This window comes from Myodes glareolus, chromosome 3, assembly GCF_982192425.1.
Source record: "Myodes glareolus chromosome 3, mMyoGla1.1, whole genome shotgun sequence".
NCBI lineage: Eukaryota > Metazoa > Chordata > Mammalia > Rodentia > Cricetidae > Myodes > Myodes glareolus.
The window spans coordinates 29475917-29500597 of NC_142028.1; the positions used below are offsets into that span (position 1 = coordinate 29475917).

Sequence of the window (24681 nt, forward strand, 5' to 3'; positions counted from 1 at the left end):
GTTGATCTGTGTTTCATCAAATCTAATCATGTCCTTTAATTTTTTTTAGTTTGTTCTTTTCAAATACATACCACATTGATAGAGGGAAAAAAGTTAAGATGTATATGCAATGTTTGATGGAGTATCTCCCCCTCTCCCTCACCACTTTATAATAAAACCACTTACCCCCACCTCACCTTACCTTCACCCTCCAGCAGCCAGTGCAATTTTCTCACCTTTCAACTGATTTTGCGGGTAAAGCCAAGCACTCACATGCACATCATTCTTTTTACACAGATTAGAGTAAATAGCTGCTGTTCTGCACTTAGATTCTTTTTTCCATATTTGGTATCAAAAGAGCTACCTTCAATAGGTGCTGCGAGCATTGCTTGGCCGTCAATCTAGGTTCCTTGGTGCCCACTGGTCATTTTGGACGGAAGGTTCTGGGCAGTCTGCCTCTGGGTAGTCATTTAGGGTGTGCTTTCCTGTTAGCAAGAGGGTTGGGAGACAAGGCAGACATTACTGAGGGGCTCCATTTGAAATGCCCTCCCATGCTAGGAACACTGGTAAATTGCAGTTGAAGATCCAGGGAGAATGTTTCTCAGAGGGAAAGAAAACTCCGGCTTAGCATGTTTTTGTTCTCTGTGGCTCTCTTTGCTGTCAAGGTTGGGGAAGTTATGGGATGTTCTAACCTCCCAAGCAGGCTGAAGCCCACTCCTAAAACACCTCCTCCTTCAGGAGGTCTTCCTGAACTGAGCTAAGAATTTCATACGAAGGTCTCACAGAAAGTAGCTTTCCTCTCTAGAAAGACATTTCCACGGTGTCTGTGTTCGTCCCTTCACACTTCTAAGTGTCCACAAAGTTCCAGTAATACTCCAGGCATGGGGATACAGCAAATTCCCAGACCCTTCCAGGAAGCTTTCTGGTCCTCCAAATAAAATGATAAAAGCTCAGTGTAGCTGAATGGGTTAGCAACTCTCGAGCAAAGGCAAGTATAGAAGAAGGCCTGGGTGCTAAGAAATATGGGTTAGGAACAGGTGCTGGGAAGCCCCCATGGGCAAGGGAGTCTCTGAATAAAGACCTAGAGGAAAGGATGTAGCTTCTGGGCTCCCTGCGGTACAGCCCAGACTAAGACAGTGTGGTGGTTTCAGCTAGACAAGACCTAGGCACACAAGGAGCAAAGCCGGAGATAGTCACAGAGCTTGAGTGGTATCTTAGTCTCTGATGCTGTGGTAAGAACACCATGGCCAAAGCAGCCTAGCAGGGACAGAGTTTATTTTAGCCACGGTTCAGGTTACAGTTCACCATTATGGGAAGCAGCAACTCTTCACATTCCACCCACAGTCAAGAAGCAGAGAGAAATTAATCGTCCACACATGTATGCTTGTGTTTAGCTCCCCTTGCCCAGTCTTACAGAGTTCAAAATCCTCCGCCTAGAGAATGGTGCCACCCAACCGTGGGTCTTCCCACCTTTACCTGAGGTGGGAAGTCATGGCAGTCCCTCACCAGTTGTCTCTGTCAGGTTTTCATTGCTGTGAAGAGACACCATGACCACAGCAACTCTTATAAAGGAAAGCATTTCACTGAGGAGGCTTCACTTACAGTTTCAGCGGTTCTGTGCACCATCGGCATGGCAGGGAGCACGGCAGCACGCAGGCAGATGTGCTGCTGGAGCCACGAGTCCTACATCTTGATTCAGAGGCAACAGGAAGTCAACTGACAGTCACACTGAGGGAAGCTTGAGCAAAAGAGACCTCAGAGTCTACCCCCACAGTGACACACTTCCTCCAACGAGGCCACATAGTGGTACTCCTAATAGTGCCACTCCATTTGGGGCCATTTTCTCTCAAACCTCCACTGAGGCCAATCTGACCTAGACAACCCATCACTGAACTCCCTTCCCAGGTGAACCTAGACTATGTTGACAAAACCCACCATCACAGTGGAGTGTCGGGAGGGAGGTCTGGAGGATGCAGGGGTGTAGCAGATCTGGGAAGAGAGTCTCGCCTGGGATTCCAGTTTGCCAGACAGTCTGGAAATGGATAGGGACATTCCAGAACTCAAAGGACTGGCAGACTTGCCAGAAGATATATCTCTGCCAACCTTGAGTGAGCCAGGGCCCTGTGGAGCATCCAGCAGTGCCCAGTGTGGTCCACATAGTGAAGAGCTCTCCTGCCATCAACACCAGTGTTTCTTGTCCAGAGAATTAAGGCCTGTTGTGAAGTATTAAGAAAAATGCACCCATAGGATGATTTTGAATGAAGAACCCTTCAAAGGAAATTTGAATGCTGAGTTGAGAAAACATGGAAGAAGAGGGGAAGGCAGAAGCTGGGAGCTTAGGCAGGAGCGTGGCAAAAATCCAAGGAGAGCATGGCAGTAGCTAAGACTGAGGGAACACAGAGGCAGTCAACAGGAGCCACCGTCTACAGATCTGTCCAAGCCCCGTGCAGCCCCTCTCCAGGCATGCCTGCTAGGACTCCGAGATCACAATGGGTGGCTTGGGGAGGGAGGGGAATCACAGGCAACCTTGCTGTAGTCACTTGAGTGGCTTACTGCCTGTGTGGCATTGGATCCTTCCCTTTCCTCAGAAACCTTAGGAAAGCAAACCTCACTCAGTCTGGAGGAACGGATACATCTTCAGAGCCCCGCACCTCTATCTCTGGCATTAATAACTCTCCTACCCTGTCGCCCCAAATGACAGTGCAGCCCAGTAGTGCCCTTCTTAACTCCAACCTTACAACATGCACCAGAGAGAGAGAGAGGTTGGGGATGAGAGGGAAACTCAAGGGCTGAGCCAAAGTCATTGGAAGGACAGGTGTTGAGATTCAGACAGGTGAAGGTCGAGAGGCCCAGCAGACACTTGCGGGGGATGTTGAATGGGCCTCTGTGTGGGCTAGAAGCAGAAACCTAGACAGCTTTTCAGTCTTTGAGACTGAACAGCACCAAGAAGTGATGAGAAGGGGGGTGGTAAAGCCCTGACACACACCTGTGCTGGGAAGTGTCGGTAGGAACTGAGATGCGGTGGCCAAAGGTAAAAGAGAAGTGCTTGGTAAACCCCAGGAATTGCAGCAGAGGCTGTCACTGTTGGCATGCCCAGGCCTGTGCCCAGCAGGACAGTGCCTGGCATGCCCATGCCCAATGCCTTCAGCAATATTTAATCAATTGTGACCTTGAAAAGGGGAAAGTGGTGGAAAGCTGAATTAGGGTAGGCTTGAGGGAGGAAAGGAAGGGGCTTCAGAGAGAAAGTGATCCCAACATGTGGTCCTGAATTAGGGTAGGCTTGAGGGAGGACAGGAAGGGGCTTCAGAGAGAAAGTGACCCCAACATGTGGTCCTGAATTAGGGTAGGCTTGAGGGAGGACAGGAAGGGGCTTCAGAGGGAAAGTGACCCCAACGTGTGGACCTGATTTCCTGGTTTAAACGAAGCAACTGGGAAAAGACATTTTTAAGGCAACCAGGGAAATTTCCATGCAGACAAGGTTTTAGCAGAGATTAGAGAATTACCGTTAATTTACGTAGGTGTGATAATGATACTGTTATTATATCTTTTAAAAGTTCTTACCTGTTAGAAATACATGCTGAATAAAGTGATATTATTTCTGGGGTTTGTTTAAAAAATATTCCACAAAAAATACAGGGATATAGATTAGCCAGCAGTGTTTGAAGTTTCCCCCAGTGAGAAGTATAAAAGAAGATAGAACGTAGAGGATTGCATAAAGCAAATGAAGAAATCTCTTTGATGAATTTTGCCGTGAAGAGTGGTGAAAATTGGGGTGATTCGGGGCGGGGGGCTGCTCTTTACAATGGAGGAAAGCAGGCTCCATTCAGCAGCATGCCAGCCAGCATCACGTACTGGCCACCCACTGCAGGAAAACTCCTAAGCAAAGCACCGCAAGGCAATCAGCAAAGATTCCCGGAGGAAAATAATTGTTTAATCACTGTAAGTGCACAGGAAATGCGAGCATGCACTTACCCTGCTCTTACCGCGGGGTGGGCAGTGTGTAAATGCCCTGCAGACTTTCTCTCAATATGTCCTAGGAAAACATAATGAGTGGGCTCCATTCCACAACCCAAACCCCATGGGGTTGTTCTTCAGATCGAAACTCAGGCAGCGGCAGCAGCAGCAGCAGCTCTGCGCTGTTCGCAGCCTCTTCTCCCCTGCCTCCGGTGGATGACTGCAGTTACAGGCATCCAAGTTTCCCAGAGAAGATTTTGCCAAATGCAACTGCCCGGGTGTCTGTCCTGGACATGGTCCCAAGGGAGTGGTGTTGGAAGTGGAGCGGCCATCAGGGCTTCAGAATAAGCCCTCAGATTCTGATGCCCCTCTCTGCTTACAAACCACTAGGCTAGATCAGCCCAGTGCATTCCTTTGCCAGTTCACACTCCAGCACGGCATGCTCCCGCTGCACAGAACAGGTTAGAAACCCGGGGCATTGCTGTGTAGGCGAGGGGAGTGGAGAGAAGGAAAGGTGGGTGTTTCTGCTGCTGATGGACAATTGTATTGATGTTCCTCAGGGAGGAGTCAGGTCTCTGCTAACGTGGACCATATCTACTGAGTGCCTCCTGCATGCCAGGCTTTGCTGCCATCCCTGGTACTGGGGCCTTACGGGCAAATCAAAAGCCCTGCCGTTGTGTTTGTATGCGTCTCCTCACAGGCAGGAGATGAAAAATACAGCACGGAAACGCGTGACTGTGCCCACCATCTAAGCTCCTAAGAACGGAAAGAAAAGTAAAAGGGTGACTTGGAGGAGAGTTGTGGCAGGCAAGACCTCCCTGGGGAGACAACATTTGAGCGGGGAAAAATTAAAACCGGTAGAAAACAGGGGGCGAGCTTCGTTGCCAGTGCTGGAATGCCTGGGCTTGAATTTGCACAAACACCTTTCTACAGGGAGAGAAGTCGGTGCAAGGACCCTGGAGCCATAAAAAAATCGTGTTTTCTAAGAGAACAAGAAGGGAAGGAGGGTAGGGAGACCTAGATAGGTGACAGCAAAGATGGTGGGCGAAACTGCGGACAGAAAGGGCTTTCCAGAGAAGCTGGTGGGGCTAAGACTCATGGGAAGTCAAGGGGTTCCTGAGCAGAGGGATGATGTCAACCACTAGCACATTAAACAACCCAAGGGCTAAGAGCCAAATAGAGAGGCCATTCGCTCCTATTCCATATTCTATTCGGTATACTTAATGTCTGTTGTGCATGCCATTTATTACTGCATCTATCCACACATCCCTGGTGGGAATGCACTATTATCCCTATTCCACAGAGGTAGGATTTGATTGACAGATTAGGGTGACGGACCCAAGGCCATAGAGGGAAAAAAAAGAACCACCCTTTGGCTCCTCACAGAACTGTAGCCTGTTAAATCCTGATGCAGCCATCCCTGTCCTAGGCAAGAATCTCTCTTCCCCAGACAAAGCCTTGTCTGGTACATAAACCAGTATTCAGGGACCAAAAAAATCTAATGGCGCTATGCCCATATGCCAGTTGTTCATGTCATAGCTGTGAACTTGGCCATTGGCCTGCTCATCTCTATCATGCCAGGCAGGACTAGGCTACAGGACTGGGAAATGCGATCCAGAGGTAGCCACGGGATGATGGTTTACAGGTGACCACAGGACTTTGACTGTGTCCATGGTCTGTATGATTGGGAGGGTTCAGGTAGCTGACAGAACATCCTTAGTTGGACCTCAGAGTACAAGCATGCAGGGTTACCTGTTACATGGTATGTGTGCACCTATAGTGCACATGTGTGTAAAAATGTGTACAGGTGTGTCTGCATGACCAAGAATGAGTGTGTGTGCAGATATGCTTCCTGTGCATGCATAGGTTTGCAGAACTAGAAGTTTAGATAAGAACCTTGCATTTTTATGAGCACCCTGAATGTGAGCATGAAGTTAGAAACACATTTAAGGAAAGTGACCACTGATGTGCTGGGCACCAAGGACTGTGTGTGTGCTTGCATATGTGGATGTTTGTTTACTCAAGTGGGTGTGCGAAAGTGTGATGAATGTTACATGTTGGCTGATTCATCAGAAGACAGTAGGTGTTTGGTGGGCCTACAAGGTGGGTCCGTGCCATGCACAGAGTCAGTGCTTAGAGGTCAGTTAAAGCTAGGTGGTTGTCTGGGTGAGGCCCAGGGCTTTTGTCTGGTTCTAAAGCATTCACAACAGAAGGAATGATCAACAGCCCAGATGCCACTCACCCCAACCCTACACATGCCTGGAGTAGAGCAAAGGAGTATAAGGGACAACAGAGGCAGCGTGAAGTCATGCAAGAGGCGCAGCTGAAATCTTAGCTGCGGGTCCTCGGGAGGTCATCAGACCTCCATTAGCTTTAGTTCCCCATCATCTGCACGACACCAATGCATAATTATAATTATTAACACAATATATTAACTAGCTGTACGATTAAGTATATATTTGCCACGGAGCTCTTAGGACGTTCAGAAATGACTGTGAGACGGGAATACTGTACAAATGCAGTCCTCATCATTGACTAGACTTGCTCTGACCGTTCTGGGGACACTGCATGTCCACAGCGGAAGAAGGATGAATCCATGGTTTGTGCTGCTCTGGTGTTGAGCCGTGGGACCCTGGGAGAGGCAGCCTGTGGAGCTGACATAGACTTGATGGTCTCGACCCACCCTGTTGAGTCGTCTTTGCTCAGCAGCCAGGCTCCAGTCTGCCAGGGGATGAAGAAGCTCTTTTCTGAGGGAAGCTGGTGAGACTCAGTGAAGGCTCAGCTCTGTAATTTGCATGGTGCTGCCAGCCTAGCAGTGGGAGGCCACCTAGCCCTTTGTCTGATATGATGTGACTCGGGTTAAACTAGGCTTTGAGCTGGACCACTAGCTGCCTGGGTTTGCAAAGCGGAAGGAGCGAAGGCAGCATGAACTCTGGCCTTTAGGGTGCAGTCGCTGGAGTGGAGAAGGAAAAGGAATTAAAGCCTTCTGGCCCACTCAGCTTGCAAACTGACTTTCTGTTCTGAGTGAATCTCCCCAAAGCCTTCCAGATGGATATGAAATGAGGATTATTCTGAGATGAAAGATGGAAAGGGATTGTATACCTTGCACCTGGGGTGGCAGTGATGAATAGACCCATATGTCTATGGCATGCACCGGTGCCTTCATTTGCATGTATGTGTGTTTTGCATGTGTACACGCTTGATTCCCCCTTGCTTTCCAGTCCCTGGGGAACCAGAATTTATTTATGGATTTGGTGACAAGCAGTGGCTGTTCTGTCACGTGCCAGGCCATGTCCTGTACTGGATGTAGAAACGAATTGGCCACAGGAGTGATTCCAGAAAGCCCATTCTAGTGTAGGGAGCTGTGAGCTGCATATAAACCCCAGCAAATGTGCCAGGAAAAGCTGGGTGCTGCAGCCTGTTAGTAATCAGAAGAGCCTCTGAGAGCTCACAGGTACGTGCTTCTGGTGTCTCTTAAACAGCTGAGAAACACAGGCTGAAAGAGGTCTGAGAATCTGCTTGCAAGTCCAAAGACATTGCAGGAAAAAGACAGGATCTGAAGACAGGTCTCCCCAAATCTCCATCAGACTGCTGTTCTGGGAACCCTGCCTTCTGCTATGATTTGAGCTGAGGCCCCCGTAAAATCGTTTTCCCTGTGAATGAGGGGTTTCCTCACAGCATCACATAGAGGAGCTGGAAGGACTGGAGGCACACAGCCATGCTCACGCTGTGAGACTAATGTCTTACAACCCAGCCCCCAAACTCAGCATGCAATGAAGAATCTACTTCACTAAGAAATCTGCAACATGCCCAGGGCTTATTGAAGGCAGGTCTTTTCTGCTCCACATAGCCTGATTTGGAGAGGCCTTCCCGGGGCCTCAAGCCTCATCTGTAGGATGGTCATCAAATGGCTGGAAGATGAGGCTGCTTAGTGGCTCCTTCCTTCATGGGCCTCTCAGTGTAACAGCTGCTTGGACTTCCTCCAAGCAGGGTGCTAGTTACCTCTTATTACCATTTTTTTTTCTAAAAGAGCAGCAAACAAAATAGTGCTCTTCTCTACAAAGGAAGGAAACCATAAATGGAGGATGCCTCCGGGGGTCTTTGATCCCTGAGTCCTGCCAGAGCCGAGTCCACTGGGAACTGCAAAGTTCCCTCATTTGGGCATAAGATGTTTGGGGATCTCCCTGGGGAGATATTGCTGAGGGTCTGAGGGAGACCCAGAGTCCAGCAGGTGGGCAAGAGAGCAAAGCATAAGGAAGCTCACTTAGCACAGACACTTCTGGGAGCTGGCTGAGGAAGAAAGGATTTAACTAGTAGAGAAATCATGGGTTTATGATGGGGGACGTAAGCAAGTTTATGTGCCAAAACAAAACAGCCTAGGACACTACTGACCTTGAAGGCCAGCAGGAGATGCAGGCGTGACAGGGAATAGACGGGACATTACGCCTGCTCCTCAAAGTCACACGGAGAAGGAAAAGGATGGCCTAAGTCAGACATATTGATAGCAGCCCCCATTGATTAAGCTAACTCATTCAAATGTGTTGTGTTTTAACTCATTTTCTCCTCCTCCTACTCTTCAAAGAAGTTCTGGTTTTGCTACACATTAGATGTAACTTGTCCCTGCCAAAATTCATGTTACAGCTTGGTTTCCAATATATTTCAATATATAAAATGTGAAGGTGGTATGACCTTTACTAGGTGGAGCTTAATGGAAAGTGATTGGGTCCTGGGATTTAAGGGATTAATGCTGCTCTCGGAGCAATAAATTAATCACCACAAGGACTGATTGGGTCCCACGAGGGAGGCCTGTCATAGCTTAGCTTGTCCTCTCTCTCAGCTCTCGGGTCCTCGCGCCCTATGAGCTCTGCTATACAGACACACGTGCCATCTTGGGCCAACTGCCGGATCTGGGTGGGTCTAGAAAGACTTTCCCAGAGCCTTCCTGCTTGGACTTTCTGAATTCCAAAATCCTGAGCCAAACAAACCTTTTCTTTTTGGTCCATACAATGTCGGGGATTTCATGGCAGCAACACAAGAGACCAAGGGAGTTAGTTACGAATCCCTTCCTCCATGAGGAAGCAGTGGTCAAGTTTGTACAGCAGCATTAGGAAGGACTGCTGTCAGCAAGGCTCCCCATAGGCTGTGAGGAAGAGGGGGCTGATGAGGACAGGGCTGAATGAGATAAGTCTAGGTTCAGCCGCGACAATCAAGGACTTTGGATTAGAACATGTTCTCAAGTTCAGGTGTTGTATTTGAGGGAGCATGGTTGGTTTTTGAGACAGAGTATTGCTCTGTAGTTCATCTGGGTAGGAACTCACTATTTAGTCCAGGCTGGCCAATGAACCCACAGCAATCCTCTTACTTCATCAAGTAGATCAATGGTTCTCAACCTGTGGGTCTCTACCCCTTTGGGGGTTGAATAACAGATATCCTGCATATCAGGTATTTACATTAAGATTCCTAACAGTAGCAAAGTTGTGGTTATGAAGTAGTAATGAGATAATTTCATGGTTGGGGGTCCCCACAACATGAGGAACTGTACTAAAGTGTTGAAACATTAGGAAGGTTGAGAACCATTGTTGTGTTCAGATTATAGGTGTAAGCCTCCCAAGTTGCTTTTGTTTTTATTTTTGCCCCACAGGGAAAAATTTTTCCTCAAAACTAAACCCAATAAGGTGCTGTAATGCATAAAAAGGCCAGGTCATACTTTTGTGAAGTGAAAGGTTTATGATCTTCCTTCCCCGCTCAACTTTGAAGTCCGTGAAGTGGCTGGTGGAGACCCACAGGTCTTTAGAGATCAAGAGAGAAACACTGTGTTACCACAGGACCCACCTCATCGTCATGTGAACAACTAAAGAGTTGCCTTGCGATTTCAAGGAAGGTCTGGCGGAGGGGGACAAGCCGATGCTTCCTACCCAGGACTCTTGTCTCCCATCTGTCCCCAGGCGGTGAGGATAGGAAGCCGTGAGAGGGCTGCCCCAAAGGAGTGAGGGAGCAGGAGGGGCTCCAGGTACAGATGTCAGCCCCTGGCAGGCTCAGCAAGAGTCCTGAACCTGGCTGGGTGGTCGCCATTCCCCGAGAAGAGCCAGACATTGTTTTCTGTGCCACGAGTGCCAGCCCTGGGAACCGCTGTCGTCACTTGCCATGCCGAGCTTTTTCACAGGCTTCTGTGGGACTGTGCGGTGTCAGACTGTACAGCCGAGCAGAGGACAGCCGCACTGACAGCCACAGCGAGCTGTGGCTGCTGAGTTCCCGGGGCAGAGACTGAGACTCTTAGCTGTAGTCATTAAAAAATAGTCTGCCCCGACACAGGCTTATGTTTCCCTCATGGTGATTTCCCATGCAGAGTCCAACCAAATCCCTGCAACTCGGTGAAGCAAACAATTAAGGGACAGGAGCCTCGCAATGACCAGACCATCCCAGAGCGGGCTGCGATGCATACAAATGTGTGTCTACAGATGTGCATCTGCAGTTCAGGTCATTTCCGCCTTACGTCCCAGGGACTCTCCCACGTTTCTCCCGTTCAACCATCCCACCCTAGTTTCCAGAGTGTCCCATTTCTGGGGCCCCTGCACTCCTCTGGCTCAGTGATGAGCCATCTGGTCTCCGCAAATGCAATCCAACAGGAGGAAGCGGGAAAATACCATATCTCATCCTGCAGCTGGGAAGGAGGTTAATGCTCATGTGACCCGGGGTGCTGGGTGGAGGGGATTTAAAGATGAAACGGCTTAAAAGCCTTTGGGGAAAGGAAGAAGGGAGAAGAGAGGAGCACCGATTTGGTCTTCTTCCTCTTTTCAAATCAGTTTTATCGGGGTGTGATTATATACAATGGATCAGCTCAGTCTAAGGGCATGTGTCCCAACAAATGCCTGAAGTTGCAAAACTACTGTCATTAACAAGATGTAGAGCACTTCCATAGCCCCAGGCGACCCATGCTTCTTTCTGTGGCTGTCCTTTCTCTCCCGTGTGGCTGACACAGACCTTCTTCCTGTCCCCATCTCTGCCTTTTCCAGACTGGTCTTAATTTACTGGCACACATGGGAAATCCATGCCCATTGGGACAGGTGGGTTGGTTCCTCTTTCCAGAGTGTGTATTTCACGGTATAGATATGTTACTGTTTGCTTGCCCCTTTGGCAGATCCATGAGCATTTCAGCGGTTCCTTTTACTCCCCCCATTATGAATATTTGCTGTTATGAATAGTTTTGTGTCCCTATGTGCTTTTATCTCAGGTAAATACAGTTGCGGGGCCATTGGCCAGGAGTATGTTTACCAAAATGCCAGACAACTATTTTGCCTTCCCACTGGAAATGTGAGACAGATCCAGGAACTGTCTGGCCTTGTCAACACTCGACACTGTGGTCAGGAATGAAGGACCCACTTACATGGCCTTCCCTGTCACCATGAGCCTATTTGCTGTTGCACTTGCTCCCCTTAAGAGCCCTCAAATGCCCAGATGTCACTGCTGGCCTGTGAAACTATTGAGAACATGGAGGCCTTGAAAGATAAGTGAGTGACTCATAGGAAGGACATGGAGATTGGGATCCCTGTGTGGAGACTCATAGTGCCGTGAAGCTGTCCCACAAGCCAGCCTGGGATAGGACGGGGAGAAGATCGCAGACCTGGAGGAAAGGATTCATCCAGGCTCTGTGGACAGACGGACTACACTCAGAGACCCTGACCTTTCACACAGATAGGCTGTCCTAGAACAGCCTTGTTGCTGGCGCCACCCTAGAAACCCAGGGTCCTTCTCCTGTCTCTAGGGTTTCTTCACAGCCTCTAGAACACAGCTCCTCCTGGTGGGCACAGTTCTCAGGAAGGGTGGGAAGAGACGGAGGGAGGGAGAGAGGAAGAACCCGTGTCCTAAAGATTAGGGAACCAGGCACAGCCCCTAGGACAATGTCAGGGTAAGTGTCAACCTGAGCGGAAGAGATCACAGGAGGCGGTGATTTCCCGCTTACATGCTCATCACAGCTTCCTTCCCAGCTTCAGCCCTTGTCAATGTACTGGGAGCCAGCCTTGTGCCAACCACTGCTCTCAGTTTTCCAAAGGACTTATAAAAAAAAGGCCAGGGCCACAGTCCCTGAACCAGTCCGTTCAGTTACCATTGTACCTTAGCTGCAGTCAGCTTGCGATCGGAGTGACTCCTTTTCCTGCTGTGCTGACAAAATACTGGTGGAAACTGTTTAGGAAAGAAAATGCTTATTTTGACGTAGGGTTTCAGTGTGGGAAGGGGCCAGTCCATCATTCTGATATAGGATATGGGAGGGTGTGGTAGAGTTCCTTGCATGGCAGCCAGACCAGGAAGCAAAGGGCTCTGGTTAGGACCAGAACTGAGCAGAATCTCCATAGGCCTGCCTGAAGCAATTTCTCTCCACCTGCTGGACTCCATGTCTAAAGGGTCTTCAGACATCCAAAACAATGGCCCCAGCTGGCAACCGAGATGAAACACATGGCCCTGGGTGGAGGTATTTCACATTCACACTGTAGTGAGTGTGGACAAGTCACTTGCCTCCTTCCTCTTCTGTACCCAAGGCTGACAACGCACCACCCCATGAAGAGCTCCCTCAAGGAGGCAAACGTGCATGAACTTGATACATCACTGACAGGTCACCAACACAGGGCACTTCACTTTCCTCTTCTACTGAGCGATGAAGTTGTGCTGGATTTTGCAAAGACAAATAATAGTCTTGTCAAACGTTCATGAGCACACACAATAAACAGTATCAAGTGGCAGCGCACAATTACTATTTCCTTCCTGTTTGATTAGGATGTGTCTATCATCCGTCACTTACTCATCTGTGAGCTACCATCTGTCGTGATCACCCAAACCTTACTCTTTGTGTGCACCTCCCTGGTTTTCCCACCGATGTCCCTTCTGTGGTCCAGAGCCTGGGCTCCTGACACACCACACATCACTATTGTGTCTCCTCAGTGGCCTCCGGCTGTGTCAAATTCCATTGCCTGTGGTTTTTATGGTCTCCGAGGTTTAGGGGAGCCTTAGTAGAGTAGCCTTAATTTAGAACTTCAGTTGTCTGCTGTGTTCCTCATGACCACACTGGGGCTCTGAGATCCAGAGAAGGCAGGCCCCTGGAAGAGCCTTTCCCATCACAGCTCCCTTTCCAGCGTAGTGAGGATGAGTTCTTGTTAATGAGAACCAAGACTTGCCCAGATCAGGGGACTTGGAGCGTGACTTTGGGCAGGGGAATGGATCAGAACCTGCAACTCAGTGTGGACTAAAACCTCAAGGGAAGACCAAGAAGGAAGCCTTGGGTGCAGCTGGGGAGACCTCGGGGCAGGAAGCGGATGGAGGGGCAGCAAGGGAAGAACTGGAAGCCTCAGTCACTGACAAACGTCATAGGAGAAAGCTCAAAAAGATGGACAGCCAGCCAGGAGAGCAGAAGGACTCCCAGATGGCTGGTGTATATCACCTGTGGCATGTGTCAGTGCAGCTAGGAAACTGAGGATCTGGGTGACCCTCAAGGCTGTCTTCCATGATTAGGCAGTGGAGCAGCTCACATCCTGCCTCAGAAACAGAGTCAGTACCCTCAGGCACTCTGTGTCAGCTGGTAACTGTGGCTTGCTGGGTTCTCATTCCTGAAATATCATCGCCTGGCTGGGTAACAGGCTGCCTGTCTGTCTATGTGCTTGATGGTTTTGCCAGGAACTCTAAGCCTGCTGTGGTCATAGGTGTAGCACTGATAATCAAAACCCAGAGACAGATATTGAGGTTCAAGCGGAAAATCAGAAAAGCAAAACACTCAAGCCGCAAGGCTAGGCAACTGCAGAGTGAGCCCTGAGCCTCTGTCTCCTCCCATTTTATAGTCCCCTCTAGTCCTGAGATTAAAGGCATGTGACTCCCTAGTACTGGGATTAAAGGGTGAGCCATCACCACATGAATCTGTTTCTGCACTGATCTCATGTAGCCAAGGGTGGCCTTGAACTCACAGAGATCCATTTGCCTCTTTCTCCCAAATCCTGGGATTAAAGGTATGTGACACCACCGCCTGGCTTCTAGAGGCTTAGTTTTACCTTCTGATCTTTAGGCAAGATTTATTTATTAAAACAAATAAAACATAACTATATTTCCCCTTTTTGTCTAAAATAAGAAGGTTATAACTAATATAAGAAAACTATATACAATAAGTACAATAACTATATACAATATATATAGGCAATAAGCATATCTATTAGTACAACAATGTCTAATCCATTTGCATTTGACAAATTCGGAGAAAATATTCCATTATCTATCCTATCTTGGTGAGTTCAAAGATTTGTACCTAATTTACTTTCTATAGCAACTTTCATTACCATCCAAAACTATCTTTCGATATCTCTCAACCTTATATATTTTACATTTCTTTAGTGAATTTCTTTTCTGAGTCTCATAAACAAGGAAAATTATAACTATAGCTATCTAGTCTTAAACTACCTCGGAGACCCGAGAAGGAAATAATATTAACTAAGTAAGCCGGAAGTGCAAGCAAGAGATTTCCAAAACTGTGAGAAATGACAGAAACAACTGGCTGCCTGGACAGTCACCCAAGGTTCCTCTGCAATGTTGGGGCTTCCATTTTCAGCTTAAAGGCCTAGAATATTTGAAAGACTTTTCTGTGAAGCCGGATATTCTGAGGGACTGTTCCCACTTTGTCTTGACAATGTTTGGCAGTCACTCTCTTTTGTGTCCTGTTTGCCCAATTAGTACAACATAAAGTCAGTAGCTGAGGGAAGGACATTTTCTTGCCCAGTGGCTTACTTCTGCCACAAAGAAAGTAAACTTCATCAAATGCCATTTGATGCCCATTATCTTCTCTGAAGTAGATTGGTGCTACCAGGATCAGACATGTCTCATTGTCATAAAAAAAAAGAAAAAAAACCAATGTTATTAAAACATCTTAAATGCCATATTCTGTAGATCTCTGACATGTTTGAAGATGACCTATTTAAAATATATCTCTGTTTGACCTTGAAAACATACCTAATGTAGCTACAAGTTTGATTGTAATAGGTGACTAATTAACTAACCTACATTTCCTTATTATTCTAAACAGTTGGTAATAATAACTTTCAAGGACTAGAAATTTGCATTACATTGCTAAATGAGTTGTATAGTAGAAATTCATGTATAGTATGTTCTAACAAAATTAATCTCAAATTTGTATCAATATACAAAATTTGTATATAGTATACAAAAATCCAATTCAATGTAAAACATTAAAAACTAGTAGTTGCTTTTTTAAAAGTAGATTCAAAATAATCTGCCTTTTTATCTTATCCTACCTATATACCTCTTTTCTTTTTTCAAAATAAGAACCTTGAATCTAGTTTTCTTTGTTTAGCCTTTTTTTTCTGACCAATACCAATAACATCTTGTAAACAATCCCCCAAACAATGACAAATATTCACAACCCGCTGAATGACCAAAAACCACCCACCCATCTCTTGGGAATGTGGGCATTGTATTCTTAAATTTACTTCCTGCTGTCTGGTGGCAATTGTATCTTTAAGTGATCTTGAAAGGAAAAACCTGGGTTAATTATCAAATCCTCAGAGAGGTAGCTGTATCAATTTTTGTCCAGTCTCTGCATAATGGGAAAGTGCAGGGTTTCTCTCGAATTCTGGCTAGAGTAGTCTGTTAGGCTGGATCATCTCAGCTAGTCATTTTGAAGTTGTTCTGATCTTTAGGTGGTGTTTTTCAACTTAGTTGTGTTATCATAATCCTGGATGAATCATCATTGTGGGCCCCATCCTACTTATGGAGACTGCAAAGGTCACTGTTAGGTTCTTGGTTCACTGCAGAAAATTGATAGAGACTCTAACCCGAAATCATGTACAGCAAGGTAGATGAAACCTTTTTCTGGAATTATTTAGTACTCTATATGACCATTAATAAAAAAGTTTATTATATATATACATATATAAATATATATTATAAATTTTCTTAAAAAACTGTTAAAGGGTCAATATAAAATCAAGGGATTAAAAAAAATCAAGGGATTATGAGATTAGTAGCAATAAAATAGTTCTTAAATATTTGGTTTTTTCTCTGTCCCATATCAGGTGGCTCTTCTGACATGAGAGAGATTTTAGATTTCACTTTAATAAGCATGCTTGGGTTTAGAGAAGGACAGAGCCACACTCCAACTCCAAAGCCAATTTAATCTTTAATTGGACTGGGACTATACAAAGACTATTTGCATTATACATCTGTAGAGAAACGCAGAGTCAAACATTTGAGAAGGTTTATGAAACTTTATCCTGTTGGAAATGTGATATACTGATAGGACAATTTACTATTTTGTGGGGAACATTTTTTTTCTGAATGATTTGTTCTTTTTCTTCAGCTGACTCATTTATCCAGTGGTCTTCAGATTCCTTAGCTAGAAACCTTTATTCTCCGGAAAAGACAACAACAAAAACCTTCCCCAACCCTAATTTTGGGGAGATTTTCTTTTGGCGAGTTATATCTGATCAAATGAAAAGCATTTGCTACTTTTATATTTTGGGGAGGAGGGAGTAGAGGAGGCTGGAAGACTGCTCCTAAGACAGTGGTCCACACACCATCTCTCCATTCTGGGTCTCAGTTCTCATCCGCAAATACGAGTGGTTAGAGTCAGACATAGATTTTTCCTCATTATTGTTCTTCCTCCTCCACCCCTCTCTCTGTGTAGGTGGGTATGTGTTCATATGTGTGTGTACATCATGTGCATGTGGAAGTCAGAGATTGGGCGGGCAGTGGTGGCACATGTCTTTATTCCCAGCACTCGAAAGGCAGAGGCAGACTGATCTCTTTGAGTTCAAGGCCAGCCTGGTCTACAAGAACTAGTTCCAGGACAGGCTCCAAAACTACAGAGAAACCCTGTCTCAAAAAAAAAAAAAAAGGAAGAAGAAAAAGAAAAGAAAGAGAGAGAGACCAGGGATAGTCCTATTTTTGTGCCCCCACTGCTGGAGTTACAGTTTTTGGTTTTGGTTTGGTTTTGGTTTGGTTTGGTTTGGTTTGGTTTTTCAAGACAGGATTTCTCCATGCAATGGTCCTAGCTGTTCAGGAACTCGCTCTATACATCCAGCTGCTGGCCTCAAACTCAAAGACATCCACCTGCTTCTGTCTTGCAAGTACTGGGGTTAAAGGTGTGTGCCATCACTGCCCAGCTGAGGGTTACAACTATTAGGAATGCTGGGAAGGCAACTGAACACAAGTCCTCGTGTTTGGGTAGGGAGCACCTCACTACTGAGCCACCATCCCAGCCCCCGTTATTTTTTTTGTTGACCTTTTATTCATTTTTTTTGTCCATATTAGGTACTGAATTCATGGTCTGGTACATTCTAAGCCTTCATTCTCTTGTTGGACTATACCCTCAATCCTCAACCTTTTACAAGGTCATATTTGTTGAATTCTTAATCTTTAATCATAAGTTATAACTAATAATTGACAATCTTTTAAATTAGAAAATTCAATGTAAAAACTATATGTGATTCCTGAAATGACATCTGTATTTGTGTTGGTTTCTAATACTCTCTATTCCCATCCAAGTATGCATTTGCTTTTAATGAATTTACAGTAATGGATGACAAAAGCACAAATTTATATTTGACTTTCTTGGTTACTGCTACACCAAGCATTGTTTTTCCCCTTCTACTTCTGACCTCTCTGTTCCCCCCGCTTCATCTACTGCGGTAATCAAAGTTAGCAGCTTAATTTGCACTCTTAAACCAGGAAGTGCACACATGGCGAATCTGAATTCACATTTGGGGACGTCCTGGTTTATATTCTAGTGCTGTGATAAACACCATGAGCAAAGCAACTTGAGAAAGAAAGGGCTTGTCTGGCTTATACTTGCACATCACAGTCCATCACTGAGGGAAGTCAGAAGAGGAGCTCAGAAAGGAACCTGGAGGCAGGGCCTGATGCAGAGACCACAGAGGAGCCGGGTAACACAGTGCCCTAGTTTGCTTCTTATAGCTTGCTCAACGTGCCCCTTTACACAACCCAGGACCTCCTGCCCAGGAGCGGCACTGCCCACAGTAACCTGGGTCCTCCCTCATCCATGATTAATCAGGAAAATGCCCCCACAGACTTCCCTACAGACCAATCAAATGCAAGCATTTTCTCAACTGAGGCTTCCTCTTCCCAGATGACCCTGGCTGTGTAAAATTGACAAAAACTGACGAGTTCAGGGAGGAGGTTGCTGCTCCTTAGTGAGTCGGGATTGTGCTCTATACTTTCCCTTGTGCCGGATCTTCTCGTTTAGCCGTGAGTGTTGCCCTCCATCTACCGAGAGATAAGTGCTGATTCTTTTGGACAGGCATGTAATTACTAAGTATGGATGAAGGTCTCACCGTCTTATCCATCCCTTGCTGCCTGGGGACTGCTGTTGTTTTTAGCTGTTCTTTCTTCCCCAAGAGCAGTACTCCCTTAAACATTTGGAATAAATGCATCCTTGCAAGTATAACATCCCAGAAGTTGTATTTCTGGATAGGAAGGTCTATCCTTTCTAATTCACCAAAGCAGCTATAAGAATTTATACCTACTCAGGCAGAACTGAGAGCCACCCACTCCCATCTTCCACAGCCTCAATGACACGAGCAGTTAGGCATCTTCTTAGTGTTTGTTCATCTGATGGATGAGCTATGGTACCTCCGTGCTACCTTAATTTGCATTTTCCTGGCTAGAAGTGATGTGTAACATCTCTTTATATATCTATTGGCTCTTTAGATTTTCTCTTCTATCCATGATTATTTCCACATTTTTCTCTTGGGGTTGTCTTTTCAATGAGGGTATATTGAAGCTCAGTGTAAGAAGAATATCAGTTGACAGAATAGCTGAGAAAAGCACTTGAGGTGCAAGAGGCTTATCTTGGCTCACAGTTTTAAAGTTCACAGCCCAACATGGCAGGGAAGACGTGGTGGCTGGAGTAGCTTAGACCATGGTGGTGGGAACCACTGGTCTGTGGTAGTGTAAATTTGCAGTGTGGCTTTACTCATATGCTTGAAGCTCGGGAAAAAGAGACGGGACCAGAGAGAGCTCCCAGGGACACAGCTCTATCAGCCATGTCTCCTATCCTAAAGGTTCAACAACCACCCCCTCCCCCAAAGAGCATCACCAGTTAAACCAAGCATTCAAACACAGGAGCCCATGGGGAACATTAGACTCAAACTTTCATGCCTTCTGCTGTGCATGGCAAAATACACCTCCCCAGTCTATTGCCTTTGATTTATAGTAGCATTGCTTTATAGCAATAGGTCTCACCACATAACACCAGCCAGCTTGGAACATGTTATGTAGCCCAGGTTGACTTCAAACAGATCCTTCTGCCTCAACCTCCTATATACCACAGTGCCAGGATATCTTTTTCTTAATGACATCCCTATTCTCTGTTTTGTTCAAAAACATTTCCCAGCTTATAAGTTATATAATTTTGTTTCCTCCTCATTCTTTTCTTACCTAAACATATACCATCTCTGTAACTATCTACTAACATAGGCCCCAACTAATTTTATGGCATTAGTTGAACTTTGTGTGCTATATAGATCTCTGGTCTCAGGATTCAGGGACACCCCCCCCCTCCGAGATAAGTTCTCTGTAACTTTAGAGCCTGTCCTGGAACTAGCTCTTCTAGACCAGGCTGGCCTCGAACTCACAGAGATCCGCCTGCCTCTGCCTCCCAAGTGCTGAAATTAAAGGAGCGTGCCACCACTGCCTGGCTGACTCAGAGACTCTCAAGAGGTGCCTGGGAGGCAGATTTCAACACTGGGCCCGGAGGTCTGCGAAGTGGGACAGAATTTCACCTCCCCAGTGACGTAACTGTTCCCCGTTTGTTGTTCTACAAAATGTGCTTTAAGGGAAGCTCTGGTTTGGACAAGGTACTCTGGGCATAAAGGAAGTCCAAAAGCCTCCTTCAGGTGACCCAGGATCCTTCTAGGCCTGGCATTCTCTGATGTAAGAAGGGAACGTTGACAACAGGCTGAGTAACTCACCCTGCAGTCAGTGCAGTCTTAGCTCAAGCTTGGTGCACATCAGATATCAGAATCACAGTGTGGTAGCAGGGAAGGGATCTTGGCAGCCTGGAGTTTAGAATGAGTTTTGTGTTCGAACTTCTGCCAGACCATGTGACTCAGAGTCCCTGGGGTGCAGGATCTAGGCACTGGTATATTTTAAAATCTGGTGACTCTAACAGGCAGTTAGGGCTGAGAGCTGCTTCTCCAGTTCAACCCCCTCAGTAAAGTGAAAGTTGTCTCAATGGAGCAAATAGACAGATGAAGGCCCACAATGGTGAAACATGAATACAGCTGACCATCCAAAGTTCCAGCTAGAACCCACACTTCCACTTCCTCTTCTCCATCAGACATCTCAGTTACATCTCTGAACCGCAGGCAACCGGAATGGCTGCCTGAATGCTGGGAGGCTTTGTGCATGATGGGCTTTGTTATGGAGGCCGAGTCCTCAAGTCCCAGGTGTCTAGACCTTTTTCTGCCTTACCGAACTTCTAAGGAACGGGGTCATAAAGAACTAACTAGGATAAAAGGCATCTCCATGAACGGAGAATCGCGGGTAGGAGCTTCCTGCAGGGACACTTCACCGCAGCACAAGAGCGGGAAACCAGGGAGGCTGTGCTCAGGGCCGGCATTTCAATTGTCCCACGAACAATCAAGAAAGCCTGGATGGACAGAAATGTGTTCGGCACACTCCTCCAGAGTAGTGTGTGACCACCTGGGCATGGCACTGGGGGCAGCTGGGTTTGGGGGAAAATGCTGAGAGGTCCTCAGAGTTGGCTCAGCCTGCCTTACGTTCTGACCTCCTCCGCTCTCTGCCCGCAGGAATGAGACCGTGCTGCACCAATTCTGCTGCCCTGCCGCCGACACCGAGCAAAAGCCTGCCTGCTCCGACTTGGCTTCCCAAAGGTGCGAACTGGACCTTCCTCCCTCCCCTGCCAATCTCCTTCCTCTCTGAGCCCAGCATTTAACACTAGCTGCTTTGGCCTCCCACTAGTCTTGTGTGGTCTGTTTGCTTTTCTCTGCCGCCCCATCCTTCCATCCCTCTCCCCTTCCTCTGGCCCTACGTGAGTGATTCCCGCCTTTCAAGGTCATCATACCCCATTGCTCTAATCCCAGCCATGTTCTGAGCATCTTGTGTAAATTATGGATTTGGCAAAGAAGAGAGATGAATTTGATTCTACAGTTATGTGTATTTCTTGCGACAGGGTGGCTGGGCTCAGTGGATGCTCAACCCGTGCACACTGCCTGGCCTTCCTGTAGCAGATTCGGTTTTACTTCCAGACTTTCTCCTTCCAAAAAAAGGGGCCAAGGAGACTGGCTTTAATTTTAAGGATTTCTCAGCCCTCACTGAGCTGCCTGACAAGCCAGAGAACAAGGGCAGCGGTGACACAGCAGGGCTTGGTGTCACTGCCCTGTCCTGTCCTCATTCTGTCTAGGCCAATCACAGTCCCTCATGTCTTCCATGGTTTCGTGGTCCTTGTGATCCCCATGCTTACACCACGCCCCCCTCTGTTTTCTCGCTCCCTCCCACCTTGTGCTTTTTTAGTGGCCCTCCTCCTCACCCATCACTCTAGCCTCCCTCCACCTCTGCTCTTCTCTCGGTCTCTGCCAATTTCTCTCCTCAGATTTCTCTTCCCTTCACAACACTTGTATTCTGACCCCATCTCCAGTCTCCAGACGTAGGAATTACCTGAGATCTTTGGCCCCCTGGGCCCTCAGGCTCCTCATCCATTTAGTAAGGGTGGGTCCACCTACAAAGGAGCACTTACATATAACTCAGAGTTACTGATCTCTGAGTCGCTCAGTGAAGCAGAGCTGGCAGGTGATCCTCCCTGTTGTGAGTGTGAGGACAGTGAGGTCAGGTGAGTCACAAACAGTCATAGAATAAAGACCCACACCTGGGCTTGAACTCGCGATCTTGAACTCCCAATACTTAGCATTTTCACATTTGAGATTCGATGATTCTATGATTGTGTCCCCTTTCTTTCGTTGGAAAACAATGAGGATTAATATAAAAAGGCACGCATGCACACGTGCACGCGCTCACGCACACACACACAAATGCACACATGCACACACACATACACGGAAAGGCGTCGCTACTCAAGAGGAGGCCATTGGGAAAACGGCAAGACTCTGAAGCAGAAGCAAGGGGAGGTGGGGCCATCAGAGGGCTACGTGGTCAGGGTCCTTAAATCTAAGGCTTAGGAAGAGGAGGGGTTCCCTGAAGCTAGCTAGGGTGGAGTAGGGGAGACAAAAAGGAAGGGCCAAGTGTACCCGGGTTTGCATGGTCTTTGCCACATTTGTAGCCAAGTCCAGGTGCATAAGACCCACAAGGCTCACTTGGATCCTTGAGAACCCTTTGCCCCGTCCAGTAGAACATTAGGATAACATCAAAGAGAAGACAGTGTAGAGTTCTGGGGGCACACGGATGGCTCTGCTGGATGAGACAGAGGGCCCTGACTCCTTCCTGTGGACTGTCCCTGTTGGGTGGGCAGAGGAGGAGGGTGCCTCCCACCCCAGCAGCCATCTCCGTTTTCCGTGAACACTGCTGGTACTGTCTAAGGACAGGGCTTCCTTGTGAGGATGAACAGGGGCACTGAGGCCCAGGTGTGGCAGACTCTTCCCTGCCTCCCTTTTACCTTCATGTTCTTCCGTATTCTGCTACATGGCTCCTCTGGGGCACCATGTCCAGCAGCAGCAGGAAGGGGTTCAGAACCCCTGCAAAAGTTAGAGGTTGTTTTCAAGGCTTGGAGTAGATACTAGGAAAACCCATCTCTTAGTTCACAGAAACTTTGCTGGGTCTTTTCTGGAAGCTCAGACAATAGACTTAGAGACTGGAAGTCCCAGAGGAAGAAGGTGGGAGGCTCTCAGGAATGTCCCAGGAGCGCTCTCAGGTCCTGCCCTTTCTGCATGAACCGGCAGTCATCCCGGGTCAGTGGACTCTCTCCCGATTTCAGTTATACTCCCTTCTGTCTGGTTTGTAGTTTCCTATAGTCTGTTATATCTATTGATCCTATAACAGCTTCTTGAATCCTTTGGGAGGGCTACTCAACAATTAATGTGTCAACTTGTCTGTCTGTTACTGGTTTCTGGGGACACTCCAAACTATGACAAGTTTTCTCCCGTTAGACTCCCAGCATGTTCCTGGCCCTGCCACTGATCCCCGCATAGACTTTATCCCCTTTCCAGGACCAGGAAACACACCTCACAGAAAACATACTGAACTTCCCAAGAAGGCTGTGTGAAGGTCAAAGATCAGGCAGAGAGTCTAACACAGGGGGTGCCTGCCAGAGTCTCTAGGCTACCCCTGAAATCCATAGCCAGACTGGTTTCCTACCTGCTCTGTCATCTCCAGAGGACTTGTGCAGATAAACCAGCTGGTCTCTACAGAAGACTGTGTGACAGAGGATCCAAAACCAGTAAATAAGAGCTTCTAGTCGATTCTGGAAGCTCCTCCTCTTCTTCCTCTGCTTTCCAGCTGAGGTCAAGGTCAACACAAGTTTGTAGCAAAGCATTCTCCTCCCCATCCCGCCCTGTACCCTACTCCACACTGCAGGGGCGAAACAGAAACCAACCAGTTTCTTAGTCCCTGGGCTCTTGTCCCATGAGATGCGAGAGCAGTTTACCTATCTGCCCAGTTGTGTTAGTCTGAGGCCAACACTCTAGACAGAATGCCACAGGGTTCTGGAGGGATCCCCAAGGGCTCCCAAAGAAGCAGAGAAGCCCAGTCATAAGGAAGAAAAGAGAGCCTCCCCAGAACTCCAGAGAGGCAGCTGGTAGCTGTGTTAGGGACGACCCTCGAGCCTGGAGCCTGCCAGTGCTGCTTGTTGGAGAGATACAACCTGAAGTTGGGTAAATCTGTGAGCTTGTCTGTCAATGGGAGGCCAGGGACAGGCATCAGGGAGTCAGGTGCACAGGAGCACTTGTGGACTGGCAGAGGGTACTGAAGGGAGATAAAGAGGTAGGATTATAGTGGACACCAATGAGACTGACTCCCACACTGTTCAGGCAAACAACCTGTGCCTGCCAGCCAGGGAAGTAAACCCTCAAGTGGGTGCTTCGAGACCTAGAGGAGTCCCGACTCAGCATTGCTGTGGCCAGGCAGGAAACAGCAGCTGTGTGCAAGGTTCTCCCTCTCCCGCCACCCCTGGCCCGGGAGGAGGGCATGAACACGAACCTGGTCCTGGTCCCTCCCTACCTCCTCCCTACCTCCCCCTCACTACTGTGATGACAGGGTTGTGCTCTGGGAGATGAATAAGCTTGTAATTGCAGCTACAGGCCCAGTGACATTCAGAACAATGGATGACCCAAGAGCTGGCCAGTGGCCTCCCAACAGCTCTCGGAATTGCAGCCCACTTCTCTCCGTGGGTGGTAATGAGACTAGATGAGGACTATCGACTTCCATTAGAGTAACGGAAGGTGGGTTGCAGGAGAGGCAGGTGGCAGAGGGAACCCAGCAGAAGGAAGAGGGACCCACGGTTGGGGAGCCTGGAGCCCCAACACCCAACATCCTGAACAGAGTCCTCCCTTGGTGCCTGCTCCTTCCCCATCGCCGCCCCTTTATCCCAGGCAGTCATCACTGCATACCTGCGTATCTGTGAGACAGATGTGAGGTCCGAGTGCAGACAAGGATTCTAGGTGTCTTGGCAAAAAGATCATGACTAGCGAAATCTGGTAGCCGAGACAGATACAACTCCAAGGCCTAACCTTCTCCCTGGATGCTGATGTGGGATTTTTTTTTCCCCCTGGA

General features: G+C 47.5%; 1 protein-coding gene across 7 annotated transcripts in view; it reads left to right on the forward strand.

Annotated features, from left to right (window-relative positions):
• Iqsec3 (IQ motif and Sec7 domain ArfGEF 3) overlaps window positions 1-24681 on the forward strand; it is a 101991-nt gene that overhangs the window by 11659 nt on the left and 65651 nt on the right. For all 7 annotated transcript variants that reach the window (XM_087904283.1, XM_087904284.1, XM_087904286.1 and 4 more), the window contains exon 2: window positions 20751-20834. In XM_087904283.1, the coding sequence (XP_087760409.1) occupies window positions 20751-20834 (84 nt within the window). The remainder of the gene's footprint in view (window positions 1-20750; window positions 20835-24681) is intronic.